Source organism: Oryx dammah, unplaced genomic scaffold (genome assembly GCF_014754425.2).
Source record: "Oryx dammah isolate SB20612 unplaced genomic scaffold, SCBI_Odam_1.1 HiC_scaffold_29, whole genome shotgun sequence".
Lineage (NCBI taxonomy): Eukaryota > Metazoa > Chordata > Mammalia > Artiodactyla > Bovidae > Oryx > Oryx dammah.
Window position 1 is genome coordinate 41,491,444 of NW_024070213.1, and position 18,287 is coordinate 41,509,730.

Consider the following 18,287-nt stretch of genomic DNA (forward strand, 5'->3'; position numbering starts at 1 on the left):
TTTGATCTCCTTGCAGTCCAAGGGACTCTCAAGAGTCTTCTCCAACACCACAATTCAAAAGCATCAATTCTTCGGTCCTCAGCCTTCTTTACGGTGAAATTCTCACATCCATACATGACTACTGGAAAAACCATAGCTTTGACTAGACAAACCTTTGACAGCAAAGTAATGTCTCTGCTTTTTAATACACTATCTAGGTTTGTCATAGCTTTTCTTCCAAGCAGCAAGTGTCTTTTAATTTCATGGCTGCAGTCACCATCTGCAGAGCTTTTGGAGCCCAAGAAAGTAAAGTCTGTCCTTGTTTCCATTGTTTCTCCATCTATTTCCCATGAAGTAATGGGACTGGATGCCATGATCATTGCTTATTGAACGTTGAGTTTTAAACCAGCTTTTTCACTCTCCTCTTTCATCTGTATCTTTAGACTCTTTAGTTCCTCTTTGCTTTCTGCCATAAGTGTGGTGTCATCTGCATATCTGAGGTTATTGATATTTCTCCCGGCAATCTGATCCCAACTTGTGCTTCTTCCAGCCCAGCGTTTCTCCTGATGTACTCTGCATAGAAGTTAAGTAAGCAGGGTGACAATATACAGCCTTGACATACTCCTTTCCCAATTTGGAACCAGTGTGCTTCCTGACCTGCATACAGATTTCTCAAGAGGAAGGTGAGGTGGTCTGGTATTCCCATCTCTTGAAGAATTTTCCACAGTTTGTTGTGATCCACACAGTCAAAGGCTTTGGCATAGTCAATGAAGCAGAAGTAGATGTTTTTCTGGAACTCTTTTGCTTTTTCGATGATCCAACAGATGTTGGCAATTTGATCTCTGGTTCCTCTGCCTTTTCTAAATCCAGCTTGAACATCTGGAAGTTCACAGTTCACATACTATTGAAGCCTGGCTTGGAGAATTTTGAGCATTACTTTGCTAGCATGTGAAATGAGGGCAATTTGTAGTAGAAGTTTGAGCATTCTTTTGCATTGCCTTTCTTTGGGACTGGAATGAAAACTGACCTTTTCCAGTCCTGTGGCCACTGCTGAGTTTTCCAAATTTGCTGGCATATTGAGGGCAGCACTTTCACAGCATCATCTTTTAGGATTCGAAATAGCTCAGCTGGAATTCCATCACCTCCACTAGTTTTGTTTGTAGTGATGCTTCCTAAGGCCCACTTGACCTCGCACTCCAAGGTGTCTGGCTCTAGGTGAGTGATCACACCATCGTGGTTAGCTGGTCATTAAAATCGTTTTTGTACAGTTCTGTGTATTCTTTCCACATCTTCTTAATATCTTCCGCTTGTCTTAGGTCCGTACGATTTCTGTCCTTTATTGTGCCCATCTTTGCATGAAATGTTCCCTTGGTATCTCTAATTTTCTTGAAGAGATCTCTAGCCTTTCCTATTCTATTGTTTTCCTCTATTTCTTTGCATTGTTCACTTAGGAAGGCCTTTTTATCTCTCTTTGCTATTCTTTGGAACTCTGCATTCCAATGGGTGTATCTTTCCTTCTTTCTTTTGCCTTTAGCTTCTCTTCTTAGCTATTTGCAAGGCCTCCTCAGAGACCCATTTTGAACATATAAAGAATATCAAATGTTCCTGTCATACTCCTTGTTATGGATTGAAATATATTCCACCAGGGCCTCAGAATATGATTTTATATGGAAATAGTGTATTTACAGAAGTAATCAAGTTTAAAAATGCCTTCAAGTAAAAATCTTTCTCCTGGGACTTCTCTGGTGGTCCAGTGCTTAAGACTTTGTCTTCCAGTGCAGGGAGGTGCAGGTTCGATCCCTGGTGAGAGAGCTAAGATCCCACATACCTTGCGGCCAAAAAACCAAAACTTAACACAGAAACAGTAACAAACTCAGTAAAGACTCTTAAAATGGTCTACATTAAAAAAAAAAAAAAACAAAACCAAACTAAAAAAATCCTTCTTCTGTCTCTAGTAAAATGAGGTCTTTAGAGTGAGCCCTAATTCAATAAGACTAGTGCTTTTATAAAAGGAGGACATTTGGACCCAGAGACAGACATGCACAGAAGCGAGTTGATGTGAACACATGCAGGGAGCAGACTGTCGTGTGAAGAAGGAGGCAGAGATTGGAGTTACACTGTCACAAGAAAGAAATGTTTGTGGTCACTAAAAGTTAGGGGAGAGGCATGGAACAGATTCTCCTTCACAGTCCTTAAAGGAAACCAATCCTGCTGTGGTCTTGACTTTGAACTTTCAGCTTGTAGAACTATGACGCAATAAACTTCTGTGTTTTAAAGAGACCAGTTTGTGTACTTTGCCACAATAGCCCTAGAAAACAAATCCAATCCTCTATCAAATTTAAGCAGAAAGGGATTCAGTACGTGCAATTAGACGCTTAATATTTACTGTTAGGATGCCTGAAAAAACAGGCTCTAGGCTAGACATCTAGGAAATACTCCCAGAATCCCCGGGACTCCTAGGATTACTGGTATGTTTAGTACATGGCGATCCACTCCCTATCAGGTTTCTTGTTCTCCCTTCCCCCATCCCAATTCAGTGGGATGGAGGTCATCTTTGTAAAATTCATGACGTCATGTCTTTCTTTGGTCACCCTACTGATTTTCTTCATTACCTTCAGGAGACATCTCTCACTCCTCACTCTCATGAGTTCACCTTGGTCTGACCAGCTATTAGCCTTGCCACTCACTATTCCCTTACAGGCCTCACCCTATACTAAGCCACACTAAGCTGTTTAAACCATCCAGAATGCCTCATGTCTTTCCTTTCTCTTCACTTTTGCACAACTTGTTCCCTCTGTCTGGTTTGGAAGTTGTTTCCCTTCATCTTTGTCAGGTCAATTCCTATTAATCCTTTAATCTAGTGCTGACTTCCATATTAACTGTAGTTACTTGATGATTTTCTTCCTCAGAGGAGAGAATGTGAAGAGAGATTTGAGCAGTTTTGCAGAATGTATTTTATTCACCTCTGTAGCTTTAATTTTTAATATAGTTTTAATTTAATTATTTATATTAATTCTCTATTTTAATTTAGGTTTGTTTGCTTTTGGTTTTGCCAGTGGTGTAAATAGTGGCATACATTAAAGACTGCTGTCGGGATTTTGAGGTATATCATTTTCTACCTTTGCATTAGCTTCCTAGTACTGCTAAAGCTGCTTAAAAACTTACTTTCATTTTAGAAGTAGGTCACATCTTTGGTAGTAGTTATGTTATTATTCCTATTTCATAGATTGGGATTGGGAGTAAGGTCACATCATTCTTAAATAGAATGATTAATTCAGAACTTCTTCCCTCATGCTGTACTAGGTCTAAAACAACAAGTTCTAATTCTTGACTAGCCCAAATAAATTTAATATGGAAAACATATATTCATTCATTCATACAGACATATATCTATTCTTTTAGTCAACTATTTAGTAATTGAGGAGGAAAGAGAATAAATAAAAGCCATCAAAAAGAAACAAAAAGTCAACTAATGGATAAAACTTTATACATATTATATACTTAGAACTTTATGATACACTATGTTATTCACTAATTTTGTTGTGTCACTTATGTGACACATCCATCCCAGTTATACAGCATTTCTAGAAAACTGGTTCTTTTTTTTAAAAAAAAAAATTTATTTATGTATTGGCTGTGTCAAGTCTTAGTTGCGGCACGCACGCTCAGTAGTTGTGGTTCACAGGCTTAGTTGCCCTGCGGCATGTGGGATCTTCGTTCCCTGACCAGGGATTAAACCCATGTCCCCTGCACTGGAAGGTGGTTTTTTAACCAAACCCAGGGAAGTCCCAGAAAACTAGTTCTTAAAACTCAAACTGGCTCATGCTGCCCATTACTGGTTAGATGGACTGGTTGCGAATTAGAAAGGAGAGGTGTTCAAAGTCTCTCCTAGACTGGGCTGGTGACAGAAGAAATCCTGACTTTTGTCCCTTTTTTTTAAACTACAGTGTACCAGTGAGCCCTTGGATATGAAAGGCAGGTAACCAAAGCCTGAAAAGCTAAATTTGTCTTCACTGGAAAGTGTGGGCTTTGAGTTGGTGTAGGAAAAATGAATGGAGAAGGAAATGGGAACCCACTCCAGTATTCTTGCCTAACGAATCTTGTGGACAGAGAAGCCTGGTGCGCTGCTGTACATAGGGTCACACAGAATCAGACACGACTGAAGTGACAGCGTGCATGCTTGCATTGGAGAAGGAAATGGCAACACGCTCCAGTATCCTTGCCTGGAGAATCCCAGGGATGGAGGAGCCTGGTGGGCTGCCATCTATGGGGTCGCACAGAGTCAGACATGACTGAAGCAACTTAGCAGCACCAGTAGCAGGAAAGGTGAAAAAGAGTCCTGAAAAACAGAGGAGACAGGAGGTTTGAGGAGTTTCTACAAATGCCAAACAGCATTTTGGGAACCTGAAGTACAGATATAAAGAGGCTAATGAGAAATTCCCAGAGATAGGGTAAGTGTTTAAGAACAGGGATGCCAAACATGTAACATTTTGTTGTTGGCATTGTTGTGAGGTAAAATCAGCCTCAAACAGTTAATAAAATATGACAAATGTTTTGAAGGTGGGAGGATTAAAGGAGGTGATAAGTTCCACTGGTATATGGGCGTGGAGCAAAGGGAAGAAAATAGTCTAGGGTGAAGAAATGACTCTACTACTCTTAATTCTTAATTGTATTGTCACGCTGCCCTCTAATGGTCTGTCAGTATTTCACTATTTAGCAGATTCAATTAGCTTCTGAGCTACCTGACTGACTTTACCATCTGCAGACAATTTCCCCGTTCAGTTCAGTCACTCAGTCGTGTCCAACTCTTTGCGACCCCATGGATATATTATAATATTACCCCATACTATATTTTATATATATATATATATGCCTGCTCTTTAAATTTTGCCATTAACAAATAAAAAAGACTATGTCCTTTGAGGCCACAAATAAAGGAAAAGCAGTTGCATAGTTGTTGCCCAGGGCACCTTGCCCCTATGAAGCAGTTACCCATGGAGCTTCACTGTGAGCCTACCTTCTCCTTTTGTCTGTCTTTTCATCTCAGACAAAATATAGACTGCTCAGAGATAAAGAAGAGACCAACAGCTCCATCAACAGAGTGCTGAGAAACAAAGTGGGTAACATCTGACAGTTATATAATACTATCTTTGGTAGAAAATAAATACTATCTTTGGTCTGCCTTCTGTTTTTGGAATTCTCAAGTTGTCTCATTTTGACTCTGAAATTAAAAAAAAAAAAAGAATTAGAAGGAAATGTTCATAAAACTTGATGCCAAAACACCACTAGTGGACCTTCAGGTCTTAGCTAGTTGAAATTTAAGTCATTTGTTTAGAAGTATTTATTGAGTATCTCTCATGCGTCTTGCTGAACAAATCAAGCATATTCCCCACAGCCAACGTATATGGGGGGCTTCCCAGGTGGTGCTAGTAATAAGGAAGTAGCAGTGAAGCCAATGCAGGAGGCATAAGAAATGTGGGTTCGATCCCTGGGTTGGGAAGGTCCCCTGGAGGAGGGCATGGCAACCCACTACAGTGTTCTTGCTTGAAAAATCCCATGGACAGAGAAGCCTGGTGGGCTACAGTCCATGGGGTCGCAGGGCTGGACACAACTGGAACGACTTAGCACATGATATGTATGGCTGTGCGGGTGAATGGTACTCAGTAAAGTTGTGCAGTGGTCCTTACTCTCAAGGGGGTGGTCCTTACTCTCAAGGAGATTATACCTAATAATTTCTAGGAAGTCTTGCTTGAACTTTCACTCCTAAGGACTCCATAATAAACCCAGTCATAGCACTTTACCCATTTGTCTATTACGGTGTCATCCTCTGTTAGATTGCAAACTAAGAGGATAATGAGTTTGGGACTATCTTGTTTGTCCCTTTCCAGGGGTTAGGGATGCATCAGTGAATTAAACGATCAAAAATCCCTGGCCTCTACAAGATGGTAATCTAGAAGAGAGAGATAGTCAACAAGTTCATGTTACATGGAGATACACCATGGAAAAAAGTCAAGTAGGGGAGGGGTCTTTTTCCTTCCCTACTTTGGCTCTTCGCTCAGATGTCACCTTTTTTTATTTTGAGAGAGGAAACCTTTGGAGGTTCACAGAAGAGGAGAGATACTGTCCGTCTAAAAAAGAAAAACATTTAGGAATAAAACAGTAGGCACACTTAGCAAACAGCTAGTAAGGCAGTTATCAGCTCTCCACTTTGCCGGAAATCAGGTCACAGTGAATACATATTTATACAGAATATAGAGAATAAGGGACCAGCCCTAGCCCTTCTCTTGAAAATCTGGCACTTTCATATTCTTTCTGAATACATTTTAACATTCGAGAGAATCCTCGTGTTCTAACCTGAGCTGATTTTGCATTTTTTGTTGCAGAATAGCACCTCGCGTCTTCTAGTATCAGCCTGCATACCATTTGTACGTGGCTGGGGTGTCTGAGGCTACGATTCTTTAAGCCTTTCCAACCAGCCCTACTTGACAGTGTCCTTTTCAGGAAATGACGTCCTGGATAATCAACAGACTCCGCTATATTTAACACATATTCCTATCCGAAATTTTCACACTTATTTTGCCTCGCGGACAAGTAAAAATGTATCTCTTCCTCCTGACTCTCTGGGCCTCGCTCCCTATTCTTTTGACAGCAGCGCAATCCCAAGCATCCTTCCCCGCAAGTTGGCGACCCGCCTGGGCTGCGCAGCCTTCCGGAAGCTGTAGGCCCTGGCGGTCCGCCGCGCCAGAACTACAACTCCCGGCAGCGTCTGTTTTCCTGCGCCTCCGTCTTGGCGCATGGCCCGTCGGGAGGGGGCAGGTAGCGGGCGGCCGGGCGGGGTCCAATGGGTGCCGGCTCCCGAGGAGAGGGCGGGGGAGAAGAGGAAGGAGGCGGACTCTGGGCCCCGGCCCCATTCATTGCCGCGGCCGGCCCGGCTGGGGTCTTGTGTGTTACGAGTTATGGAGGCGCTAATTCCTGTTATTAACAAACTCCAGGACGTCTTCAACACGGTGGGCGCCGACATCATCCAGCTGCCTCAGATCGTGGTGGTGGGAACGCAGGTGAGAGAGGAGGGCGGCTTCCGTCCAGGCCGGAGCCTGGGGCGCAGGCCTGGATGAGGCTGCGGCAGCGCTTGCTCCCCGACCGGCCTTCGCGGCCTGTGGGAGGAGGGCGCTGCTGCGCCTGGGCGCCTGGGGCTGCGTTGCACCCGGGCTGGTTGTCCGGGGCCTGGCGGGGAGGCGAGGGGCGGAGCCGGCGCCGCGGTCCCGCGGGTGCCGGGGGCGGGGTGGGGGAGGGACGGGCGAGCGGAACTGGAGTCCGCGGGGACCGGGCGCGGCTTCCCCCGCGGGCCGCTGCTTCCAAGGGCACCTGGGGGACGCATGGGGCACGCGGGGCCGGGTAGCCCCTTCTAGGTTGGTTTCAGGGTGGCGGGGTGTTTGTTTCCCTCCTTGCCTTGCTCAGGGGCTGCGGAATCAGTATTGGAACTTTAGGTGTCGGGGCCCAGGAGGGCCCCTACTTAGGTGCACCTGAGTGTTTTCCTGCCATGTGATTCCCGTTTCGAAAACACCGAAGCAGTTAAAAACAAACAAACCCAGACCAGCTTGTACTTGGAGTATGTGGATATAAGGAAGAGATGGTCAATTTTTCTGCGTAGGCTGTGGTTTTTGACTTCCATCTAAATTGGGCATCAAGGTTCTCTGATCTTTTCATGTTGTCATCTCTTGTAGATAATACATTTTTACATGTGGAAATGTTGAAATAACTTAGTATGACAGAGAAGTATACATTTCATTTTCTCTGCCTGCTGCTTTCTTGGTTGAAGAGAATCAACCACAGGCTTTTTAAAATGATGTTTTCTGTTGGAAAGGGGACGGTTTCCTCACTTTCCATCAGGTTCATCGCTGCTGCTGCTGCTGCTGCTAAGTCGCTTCAGTCGTGTCCGACTCTCTGCTACCCCATAGACGGAAGCCCACCAGGCACCTCTGTCCCTGGGATTCTCCAGGCAAAAACACTGGAGTGGGTTGCCGTTTCCTTCTCCAGTGCATGAAAGTGAAAAGTGAAAGTGAAGTCGCTCAGTCGTGTCCGACTCTTAGCGACCCCATGGACTGCAGCCTACCAGGCTCCTGCATCCATGGGATTCTCGAGGCAAGCGTACTGGAGTGGGGTGCCATTGCCTTCTCGCAATATAGAGTATAGGGTATAAATATTTTGAGAGGGAACTCAAAATAGAGTATTTCCAGACACTAGTAACCCTGGAAACCATAGACACCCTGTCTAGGGTGGGCGAGAGGGGCTTTTTAGAAATTATTTCAGAGACACATTTCCTTGGTTGATTATAGGATTGGTATATGGGCTCAATTCTGCCTTCACATATTATGGTACTTGTAGCTTAATGTTTGTAATGACTAGATACTCTGGTTCATTAACACAGTAAATTATGAGAATTTTTTTTGAGTTTATTTTGTTTACTGCTGTGTTCCTATTCCTAGCTCTTGGTACAGTCTCTGTGTATTTAGTAGATGCTTCAAAGATAAATACTTTGAATGAGTTACTGGATAATATTTTTTAAACACTTGGGCTTTTATCATCAAAACCAGTCTGTTTTTGTAAATAAAAATAGAGGAAAAGATGATGGTAATTTGTGTTTCCTACCTGTAGATCAGAAACTTTCCATATGCTTTTAATAGGGTCTCAATGCTTTTTAAGTATGAAGCAGTAAAAGAATCAGAGCTATACTGTGTTAGCATAGTTTAAAATCAAGAAAGATTTTCCTTACATGAAATAGAGTTTATTTCAGTGAGTAAATTTGTTGGCAAAATTAGGGAGGGAACAGGGTAGAAAAGTAAAGATCTCAGCATTGTGAAAGTCATTATTAACATATGTCAGCAAAAACCATCCTAATAGTGATAGTTACATGCTATATAGGTGTATGCCATATTTGCATGTTAATGTTTAGGATTAACGCAGAAGTCTAAAAAACTATTCAGTTTTTAGACTTGATTTAATGGGGGTTATCTCCATTCATGCCCTTAATTGAAATTCAGTCCTTTATTAATCAGGTACAGAAGAAATACATAAGAATAGAAGCAATGTGTTTTTTTTCTCATATTTTCCTCAATATGTTGGAAAAAAACTTTTCTTGATCTGAATATAAGCACACCATTACTTTGTCATCTAAGCCATTTAATGTTGTGTAGCATATATACAGCACCTCTCATGTAATGGAGTAGTGTACAGTGAGTGAGTTACAGATGTAGTAAATGCTCTGTAGTTAGTTCGAGTGGTAAACTTCTCAGTGGCAGTAATGTCTCTGTCTTACACTTTACCTATACTTTAAATGGCTACAGATCTCAGTCTGGGGAATTTTTTCTCAAACTTGAATGTATAAGAATTACTTTGAAAATAAATTTCCTGGACGCCATCCCCAGAGATTTTAATTTTACAAGTCTGGGGTGGTCCAGGCAACATAGATGATTCTGATGTAGATGGTTCGTAGAACCTGATTTGAAAAGTGTAATAGTGAGTCTTTGATTTTAAAACTGGAAAAAGCTGGGAAGCTTAGTCTAAGGGCATGCCACTCTTCAGTAGCCTTTTGATTTTGGTGGCATTCTTGCTCCAAAGTATCAACTTCCAGGCAACCTTTGCTGACCCCTGAATATTTTATTTCTTAAATTTCAAATAATATTTATATGAGGCTGAGAGAGTTGGAGAGGTTGAGGAGAGAGATGTTTTATTTGATCATTCACAGGTTTTAGGATTTAGCTAAATGAATTGCTTTCCTTCTTCTTTTGCTGAGAACCTCCATGTGGAAAGAACAGAAAATGGGAAGAGAGAAGGTTGATACTTTTAAACCTTGGTGTACTTTGCAGGTAGAGGAGGAGATAAGGTTTCAGTGACATTTGTGACTCCACTTGGGAAATTTAATCACTGTTTAAGTTGAGAATCGGAAGGAGGAGCCCCCCCAGGTATGTAGTCCACATAAACCATGTAAACCACAACCTAGTAGAGGAATCCCAATAGAGGTGACTTTGGTGTTGCTAGTATTGTGCTTTTCACTTTGCCTGTTCTTTCAGTAATTTCAGCACTCTACTTTCAGCAGTTCAGACAAATACTGAAGGAAAAGGAATCTTGGGTTTTAAATGACCAATCTGCAAACCAACTGTTTAACATTTAAAAAATTAAGGTATAATTCATGTAACATACATTCCAACCACTCAGTTAGTGGTTTTTGGTATATTCACTAGGTTATGCAGCCATCACCACTATCTAATTCCAGAACATTTACATAACCCCAGAAAGAAACTTCATGTCCATTAGCAGTCACTCCTCATTTTGCCCTCCCCCATGGCCTGGCAACCAAATTTCTGTCTCTCTGGATTTGCCTCTTCTGGACATTTCTTAAATAAATGTAACCATACAATATGTGGCCTTTTGTGTCTGGCTTCTTTTGCTCCGCATAATGGTTTTTATGTTCATCCATGTTGTAGCATCTATTGATGTTAATACTTCATTACTTTTTATGGCTGAATAATATTCCCTTGTCTAGACATGCCACAGTTTATTTATCCGTTCATTAGTTGATGGATATTTGGGTTATTTCCACTTTTTGTCTATATTGAATCATGCTGCCATGAACTTTTGTTCAGAAGTTTTTGTGTGAAAATATGTTTTCAGTTCTCTTGGATGTATAAATGATTTAGCGATTTCTAAAAAAAGACAACAGCAAGAGTTCCTAAAGCTGTACAGAACCTGAAACCCTGATATACCAGAGAAAGGTTTGTAAAATGGTACACTACTGTGGAAAACAGTTCCTAAGGAACTATGGCAGTTCCTTAAAAAGTTAAACAAGAGTTACCAAAGTGAAAGTCACTCAGTTGTGTCCGACTCTTTGCGATTCCATAGACTATACAGTCCATAGAATTCTCCAAGCCGGAATACTGGAGTGGGTAGCCATTCCCTTCTCCAGGGGATCTTCCCAATCCAGGTTCAAACCCAGGTCTCCCACATTGCAGGTGGATTCTTTACTAGCTGAGCTATGAGGGAAGCCCAAGAGTTCCCAAATTAACCAGTGATTCTACTACATACAAGTAACCCCAGAACAGCACAAGAGGGTAGAGGCACTAACCGTCCAGTAAAAAATCTGCATGTAACTATACAGTTGGCCCTCTATAGCTACAGTTCCACATCCACAGATTCAACCATCCACACATATAGTACTGCAGTATTCACTGGAAAAAACAATTCAAGTAGGTAGTACTGAAATATTTACTGAAAACAATCTGAATATAAGTGGACCTGTACAGTTCAAACACATATTGCTCAAGAGTAAGTTATATATGGGCTTCCCTGGTGGTGCAGAGGTTAAAGCGTCTGCCTGCAATGTGGGAGACCTAGGTTTGATCCCTGGGTCGGGAAGATCCCCTGGAGAAGGCAGTGGCAACCCACTCCAGTATTCTTGCCTGGAGAATCCCATGGTCAGGAGCTTGGTGGGCTACAGTCCACGGGTTGCAAAGAGTTGGACACGACTGAGCGAGCAAGAATACTGGAATGGGTTGCCATTTCCTTCTCCAGGGGATCTTCCCGACCCAGGGATCAAACCCAGGTCTCCCACATTGCAGGCAGACGCTTTAACCTCTGCATCACCAGGGAAGCCCATATATAACTTACTCTTGAGCAATATGTGTTTGAACTGTACAGGTCCACTTATATTCAGATTGTTTTCAGTAAATATTTCAGTACTGCCTACTTGAATTGTTTTTTCCAGTGAATACTGCAGTACTATATAATGTGTGGATGGTTGAATCTGTGGATGTGGAACTGTAGCTATAGAGGGCCAACTGTATAGTTATATGCAGATTTTTTACTGGACGGTTAGTGCCTCTAACCTCTTGTGCTGTTCTGGGGTTACTTGTATGTAGGAGTAGAATTACTGGTTCATTTGGGAACTCTTGGGCTTCCCTCGTAACTCAGCTAGTAAAGAATCCGCCTGCAATGTGGGAGACCTGGGTTTGAACCTGGATTGGGAAGATCCCCTGGAGAAGGGAATGGCTACCCACTCCAGTATTCCGGCTTGGAGAATTCTATGGACTGTATAGTCTATGGAATCGCAAAGAGTCGGACACAACTGAGTGACTTTCACTTTGGTAACTCTTGTTTAACTTTTTAAGGAACTGCCATAGTTCCTTAGGAACTGTTTTCCACAGTAGTGTACCATTTTACAAACCTTTCTCTGGTATATCAGGGTTTCAGGTTCTGTACAGCTTTAGGAACTCTTGCTGTTGTCTTTTTTTAGAAATCACTAAATCATTTCTGGAATTCTTTAGTTTTAAAAAAGTGTGTACATATATACCCCCACTTCCTGCATTCTGCAGCACTGTTATCTACAGTTTATCAGATCCTTCTGAAATCTGGTGCTCTCCTTCCTGATACGCCTACATTTGTCTTGTGTTTGTCAAGCTGGTTTTAGAAAAGGCAGAGGAATCAGAGATCAAATTGTCAACATCCGCTGGATCATTGAAAAAGCAAGAGAGTTCCAGAAAAACATCTATTTCTGCTTTATTGATAATGCCAAAGCCTTTGACTGTGTGGATCACAACAAACTGTGGAAAATTCTTAAAGAGATGGGAATACCAGACCATCTGACCTGCCTACTGAGAAATCTGTATGCAGGTCAGGAAGCAACAGTTAGAACTGGACATGGAACAACAGACTGGTTCCAAATAGGAAAAGGAGTACCTCAAGGCTGTATATTGTCACCCTACTTATTTAACTTATATGCAGAGTACATCATGAGAAATACTGGGCTGGAGGAAGCACAAGCTGGGATCAAGATTGCTAGGAGAAATATCAATAACCTCAGATATGCAGATGATACTACCCTTATGGCAAAAAGTGAAGAAGAACTAAAGAACCTCTTGACGAAAGTGAAAGAGGAGAGTGAAGAAGTTGGCTTAAAGCTCTATATTCAGAAAAGTAAGATCATGGCATCCGGTCCCATCACTTCATGGCAAATAGATGGGGAAACAGTGGCTGACTTTATTTTTCTGGGCTCCAAAATCACTGCAGATAGTGATTGCAGCCATGAAATTAAAAGACACTTACTCCTTGGAAGGAAAGTTATGACCAACCTAGAGAGCATATTAAAAAGCAGAGACATTACTTTGTCAACAAAGGTCTGTCTAGTCAAGGCTATGATTTTTCCAGTGGTCATGTATGGATGTGAGAGTTGGACTGTGAAGAAAGCTGACGGCTGAAGAATTGATGCTTTTGAACTGTGATGTGGGAGAAGACTCTTGAGAGTTCCTTGGACTGCAAGGAGATCCAGCCAGTCCATCCTGAGGGAGATCAGTCCTGGGTATTCATTGGAAGGACTGATGCAGAAGTTGAAACTCCAATACTTTGGCCACCTGATGCGAAGAGCTGACTCATTGGAAAAGACCCTGATGCTGGGAAAGATTGAAGGCAGGAGGAGAAGGGGACGACAGAGGATGAGATGGTTGGATGGCATCACTGACTCAATGGACATGAGTTTGGGTGAATTCCGGTAGTTGGTGATGGACAGGGAAGCCTGGCGTGCTGCGGTTCACGCGGTCATAAAGAGTTGGACATGCCTGAGCGACTGAACTGAACTGAACTGTAGAGGTGATAGCTTCACTAAGTTTAGTAATTTGGTGCCAAATATTGATTAGGAATTAGTTTCATTCCTTCAGTATTAAGTAAACTCATGTTTTTCCCTTTCCTTTTCTTTTTCCCTAGGTTCTCTGTGTAGATCTTAAAAGATCAGATCTCTGCTGATTACTTAAAAAAAAATGTATTTTAAATCATTGAGGTGAAATTGTATATAACATAAAAATTAGCTGTTTTAAAGTGTACAATTCAGTGGCATTTAGTACATTCATAGTGTTGTGCAACCACCACCTCTGTCTGTGTCCAAAATATTTTCATCACCCCAAAAGAAAACTCCGCATCCATTAAGCAGTCATTTTGTAATTCTCTTTCCCCTGAGTCCCTGGCAACCACCATTTTTTCCCCCCTATTAATAGAGTTACCTTTTCTGGAAGTTTTATAGAAAGAAAATCATATAATATGTGGCCATTTAAGTTTGGCTTTTTTCACTTAATATAACATGATTCATTCACATTGTAGCATGTACCAGTGCTTTCTTTTAATTGATGACTAATCTTCTATTGTGTGTATTTACCATATTTGTTATCATTCGTCTATTGATGGATATTTGGATTGTTTCTATCTTTTGGTTGTTGTGAATGGGGCTGCTATGAATATTTGTGTACAAATATTTGAATGCCTGTTTTTAGTTCTTTTTGGTATATATCTACAAATAAAAATGAGGTTGTATGGTAATTCTATATTTTAAGTTTCTGGGGAGCCACCAAACTGTTTCTACACTGTCTCTGTGTGTGTGTTAGTCACTCGTCGTGTCTGACTCTTAGTCCACCAGGCTCCTCTGTCCATGGAATTCTCCAGGCAAGAATACTGCAGTGGGTTGCCATTCCCTTCTCTAGTCGATCTTCCCAATCCAGGGATTGAACCTGGGTCTCCTGCATTGCAGGTGGAGTCTTAACCATCTGAGCCACCAGGGAAGCCCCAGATTATTTATGGTAGCAAACAACCAGGGTCCCAATTTGTTTACATCCTTGTCAAAACTTGTTATTGTGTTTTTTTATTACAGCTATTCTGATAAGAATGTGAAGTGATATCTCTTGGTTTCAGTTTGTATTTCCCTAGTGACTAATGAAATATATATCTTTTTAGGTGCTTATTGGGATTATTTGTCTTCTTATTGTTGAGTTGCCAGAATTCTTTATGTATTTTGGATACAAGATCATTATCAGTGTATGATTTGCACATATTTTCTCCCATTCTGAAGGTTATCTTTTTACTTTCATGATCATTCCTTTGATGCACAAAAGTTTTCAATTTTGATGAAGTCTAACTAATCTTTTTCTTTTGTCGTGTGTGATTTTGGTGTCATATATAACACATTGTCAAGTCCAGAGTAATGAAAATTTATTGTTTTATTACTATTTTTATTTTCTTTTCAGTGTTTTATAGTTTCAGTTCTTACATTTAGGTTCTGATCCATTTTGAGTAAATTTTTGTGTTTGGTATGAAGTATGGGTTCACCTTCATTCCTTTCCATGAGCCTGTGCAGTTGATCCAGGACTATTTGTTGGAGACTATCCTTTCCCACATTAGGGCTTGGCACTATTGTTGAAAATCAATTGACTGTAGATGTATAGGCTTATTTCTGGACTCTCAGTTATTTTCTGTTGGTCTTTAGGTCTCCTCTTAAGTCAGTATCACACACAGTTTTGATTACTGTAACTTTGTAGTATATTTTGAAAACAAAAAGTATGAGCCTCCCAACTTTGTTCTTTTTTTTTTCAAGATTGTTTTGCAGTGAGGAGTCCCTTGCCATTCATTCCATAGAAGTTTTAGAACTGGTATTTCCATTTCTGCAGACAATATTGTTTGGATTTTGATAGGGCTTGTGTTGAATCTCCATTGCTTTGGGGAGTATTGCCCTCGAAGTATTAAATTAGATCTAGAATTCTTGGTTGATAGATTTTTTTGTCTCACATCTTTAAATGTCATACTATTACCTCTGGCATCCAAGATATCTGGTGATAAATTTATTGTATTATTATTATTAATCTTATTGAGGATCCCCTGTATTTGAGTTGATTCTCTGCTTCTCTCTTGGTGCTTTCAATATTTGTCTTTCACCAGTTTGACTATAATTTGTCCCCATGTGGATCTCTTTGTGTTTATCCTACATGGTGGAGTTTCACTGCATTCTTTTAGTATGTAGATTCATGCCACATTCCCCAAGTTTTCCTGCTTGTATGAAAAAAGTAGGGATTTTTCTGAATATTGCTTTTGCTTTTCAGATATCTATATTTCACTCCTACCATTTATGTTCCAGACAGCACTGGGTCTGTATTTTATAACCAGGAAAAAAACTGCTCCTTAAGGTCTTTAGCATTGTAGCAAGTTTGGACCTGGGATAACTGAAGTGGTTTAAATTTTAGATTTATATTTTGCCAGTGTGTGTGTGTGCTGCGAGCTTAGTCACTCAGTTGTGTCCGACTCTGCGACGTCATGGACTATAGCCCGCCAGGCTCTTCTGTCCATGGAATTCTCCAGACAAGAATACTGAAGTGGTAGTCATTCCCTTCTCCAGGGGATCTTCCTGACCTAGGGACTGAACCTGGGTCTTCTGCATTGCAGGTGAATTCTTTACTGTCTGAAGTACACTGGGGATGCACATTTTGTCAATAGGTGGAGTGTTTGAACTTTGTGGTAAAAACATGTTTATTTATTTAAATATCCAAAAAGTTAATATTTCTAAGGATACTCAGAAATATTTTATTTAAAATAAATGAGACAGGACTTCCCTGGTGGTCCAGTGCTTAACAATCCGCCTGCCAATCAAAGAACATTAGTTTGATCCCTGGGCTGGGAAGATTCCATATGCCTTGGGGCAGCTAATAAGCCCATGTGCCGCAACTGAGCCTGCAAGCTGCAGCTACTGAAGCCTGTGCCTTGGATTCTATGGTCTGCAACAAGAGAAGCCACTGCAATAAGAAGCCTGCACACTGCAACTGGAGAGTAGCCTCTGCTGGCTGCAACTAGAGACAGCTTGCATGCAGCAACCAAGACCCAGTGCAGCCCAAAATAAAAAATTTAAAAAGAACTCTTTAAAAATAAACATGAAAAATATTACGGAAACCTTCTATAAAACTAAAATTACTTCAAAATAAAAAGTTAAAAACAGTAAATGTACTTTTTTTCTGTTATATTATTATCAAAATAAACATTGAGAGGTCTGCTTTATGCAATGAAAAGTAAAAACTTAAAAGTTAAAAACTAAATCAGCTTTGGTTAATGTGGCATGAATGAATATTTACAACAATCCTATTTTCAGTTGCATGAAAAGAATACAACTTCCTACTCCCAGTTGATGATAGTTATCAGAAAGAGCTAAAGCTATGAGAAAACGTTAAGGGTCCATCTCAAAATATAAATCCAGGACATTATAAATCTCAATACAGTGCAGTTTGGAAGAAACTAAAAAATTACACTGAGACCATATACACAATAAGTATACAGGATATTAAGTCAGTTTTGGGAGTATCAGAGATGTAAAGAGCAGAAGACACTGCAGTGCCGAGTGAGCCCTATTTTCACAGCAAGCTGGCTGTGACTTTTGCCACTTTGAAGCTCCTGTAGCTACTTACCTTTGTGGAGGAAAGAGTGTAGACATGGGAGTGTTTATATCACCAGGGGGAAACAAGCCCTGATCTAACCAGTTGTTGAAGAAACTGATGGCATTTAGAATACTGAGGTAAAAATTGGGAGTGCACAGACATGTTTTGTTCGGTCTGTGTGTGTTGACACATAAATTTTTAAAAATTGTGATATGATTGACATGTAAACATTATATTAATTTCAGTTGTGTAACATAATGATCTGACATGTGTATACATTGGGAAACAATCACTCCCATAAGTGTAGTTAACATCTGTCACCACACAGTTATAATTCTTTCTTATGATGAGAACTATTAAGATTTCCTCCATTCCCTGGAGAAGGGAATGGCAACCCACTCCAGTAGTCTTGCCTGGAGAATCCCATGGTCAGAGAAGCCTGGTGAGCTACAGTCCAGGGGGTCTCAAAGAGTCAACACAACTGAGTGGCTAACACTTTCTTTCACTTAGTAACTTTCACACTTTATAAATATACACTATAATATATTATTACCTAAAACCACTGTGTTGTACTTAACATCCCTGTGACTTATTTTTAACTGGAAGTTTGTACCTTTTGATCACATTTACCCATTTCACCCAGCCCCCACCTCTGGCAACCACTAGTCTGTTTTCTATGACTTGTTTTTGTTTTAGATTGCACATACTAATGAGATCATGCGCTGTTTGCTTTTTCTCTGACTTATTTTACTTAGCAAAGTTCATTCATGTTGTTGCAAATAGCAGGATTTCCTTCTTTTTTTTAATGGCTAAATGATATTTCTGTGTGTGTGTGTATGTGTGTATACATACACACATTTATTTTATCTGTTCATACACTTGTGGGCATTTAGGCTATTTCCATTTCTTGGCTATTTGAAATAATGCTGCAGTGAACATGGTGATGCATATATCTTCTCAGTTCAGTGTTTTTGTTTCCTTTAGATAAATACCCAGAAGTAGAATTGCTGGATCATAGCTCTATTTTTAATTTCTAGAGGAATTTCCATACTGTTTTTTAAAATAGTGGCTGCACCAATT

General features: G+C 40.7%; 1 protein-coding gene across 1 annotated transcript in view; it reads left to right on the plus strand.

Moving 5' to 3' along the window:
• The first annotated feature begins 6,809 nt into the window (after positions 1–6,809).
• LOC120858012 (dynamin-1-like protein) overlaps positions 6,810–18,287 on the plus strand; it is a 63,472-nt gene continuing 51,994 nt past the window's right edge. The window contains exon 1 of the mRNA XM_040233912.1: positions 6,810–7,037. Coding sequence (XP_040089846.1) covers positions 6,936–7,037 — 102 coding nt within the window. The 5' untranslated portion in view covers positions 6,810–6,935. The remainder of the gene's footprint in view (positions 7,038–18,287) is intronic.